Raw genomic sequence first — 2,051 nt, 5'->3', positions numbered from 1 at the left:
TCACTTAATTATTGATTTCAAATAATTTGAGCCTTTCAAGATTATAATTAATATAATTAACCAGACAGCACGCATGTCTAAAGATATCATAAAGATATCATAAAGACGTATTTAAGGTGTTTTTTTTAAACATATATCAACATATTAGACCTTTTAGACATATATATATAAACATACATGTCTAAAAGGTGTTTTTATAATGTTTTTTAGATACGTGTGCTGTCTGAGAATATAATTAACATAATTATATATAATTCTCTTAATATATAATATAAATTCAGAGTTGTGTAATAATAAATATCACACACGTAAAATAATTTAATAATTACCTCTCGATTGATAAATCATCATATTTTTGGGTACATGGAAAATTTGTTTTATCGACCGAAGTGCATATGTTTTTCCACACTAATACATTAATTTACGTGCTGCATCTAGAGCGCGCTAGTGCGGAGCAGCGCAGCAGGCAACCAAATTTTCTATTGAAGCTCAAGTCCCCAGAATCTAACCTCAAAAACTCACAGCTTACTTCGATTTTACTTCTTTCGAGTGTTAATTTTGGACAACGCGACATTTAAATTGCCTTTAATCCGCCTCTTTCGTCAAGATAAATAATTTCGTCAATTTTTCGAAAGAATGGTCGAAAGATGCGCGTTTCGATTCTCGTTTATCGCTTTATCGCTTTCGGAATTCGATAGTTATATGTCGCGCGCCGTGCGCGCCGCGCGACGGCGATGATCCCGAATTCCGATGGAAAATCGGAGTCGCCAAGCGCGCAGTTACGCGCAATGGCGGGCACCATGGTTAATGTCATTCCTTACCGCATGTTTCGGTGATTCCGTACAGTTATGGATTAAAAGCGGCCCCGCCGCTTCAATCCCAAAGATCGCCTCCAGCCTCCAGGCCAAGTGCAACTTCGTGGCTTAGCCGGGAGTGCACCGGGGAAGTGTCCTGCCCGCGAGCGACGGCTGCTCCGTAGGCGAGGAAGTAGGTTAGATTGCTCCTGATTAAGTGTGACTCGATTATCTCTCGTCGCAGCTTAAGCGAGTGAAATGCTGGACTGTTCGTCGCAGGACTCCGAGCCGCGGCGCACTTTTTCACCCCGTGTATCACGTCTTTAACGCGTCGACGCCGACCGCGAGAATGTCGAGCGACAACAAAAGTTTCCGCGAGGTACCACCTCGCTGGCTCGACTGTCCGCGCAAGGCGATGAGGCTGATCCAGGGCAAGTTCCTGGCCTTCAAGACGCCCTTGTCCTCGGTCTACGACAGCCAGGTGCCCGAGGGGTGCCGCTTCAACGTCGACATGCTCTTCGAGAATCTGAAAAGTCAGAAGATGAAGATGGGCCTGTGGATAGACTTGACCAACACGTCGAGGTTTTACGATAAGGACACGATAGACGATTACGATTGTAGGTACGTGAAGCTGCAGTGCCGCGGCCACGGCGAGACCCCGTCCGAGGAGCAGACCCGCGCCTTCGTGCAGCTCTGTAGCAAATTCATCGCTCAAAATCCGCTGGACATCATCGGCGTGCATTGCACGCACGGTTTCAACAGGACTGGGTTTCTCATAATCAGTTACTTAGTTGAGATAGACGGTACCAGTGTCGACGCCGGGATAGCGGAGTTCGCCACCGCGAGGCCACCTGGAATTTACAAAGCCGATTACATAAAGGAGCTGTACAAGCGTTACGACGAGGTGGCGGACGCGCCGCCGCCGCCCGCGAGACCGGCTTGGTGCCTGGAGTACGACGACTCCAATGTCGCAGACGCGGACGAGGGACCGAGCACGGAGAACGAGAACGGCCGGGAGGAGAAGGGCAAGAGGAAGAGGCGTGAGATTTTTAATAGAAATCCGGTGTTCATGGCCGGCGTACCTGGTGTCACTCCTATCTTAGAAAAAAAGAGACTGTTCGGAATCCAGAGGCGAATCCAGGAAATCTGTGGATGGGAGGAGTCGGGGTTCCCCGGTTCTCAGCCCGTATCCATGGATTGCGACAATATAATGCTGCTACACACAAAGCCGTATAGAGTATCTTGGAAGGCCGACGG

The 2,051-nt window shown here is 47.8% G+C and overlaps 1 protein-coding gene across 1 annotated transcript in view; it reads left to right on the top strand.

Moving 5' to 3' along the window:
* The first annotated feature begins 754 nt into the window (after positions 1-754).
* The window catches only part of LOC112465461 (mRNA-capping enzyme), a 5,205-nt gene continuing 3,908 nt past the window's right edge, over positions 755-2,051 (top strand). The window contains 1 exon segment of the mRNA XM_025033021.1: positions 755-2,051. This exon segment is cut by the window's right edge and continues 746 nt beyond it. Within this exon segment, the coding sequence (XP_024888789.1) occupies positions 1,144-2,051 (908 nt within the window). The 5' untranslated portion in view covers positions 755-1,143.

The sequence above is a fragment of the Temnothorax curvispinosus genome, unplaced genomic scaffold (assembly GCF_003070985.1).
Source record: "Temnothorax curvispinosus isolate PA1 unplaced genomic scaffold, ASM307098v1 QBEX01015206.1, whole genome shotgun sequence".
In the NCBI taxonomy this organism is placed as follows: Eukaryota; Metazoa; Arthropoda; class Insecta; order Hymenoptera; family Formicidae; genus Temnothorax; species Temnothorax curvispinosus.
This window is presented reverse-complemented; position numbering and strand designations above follow the sequence as displayed.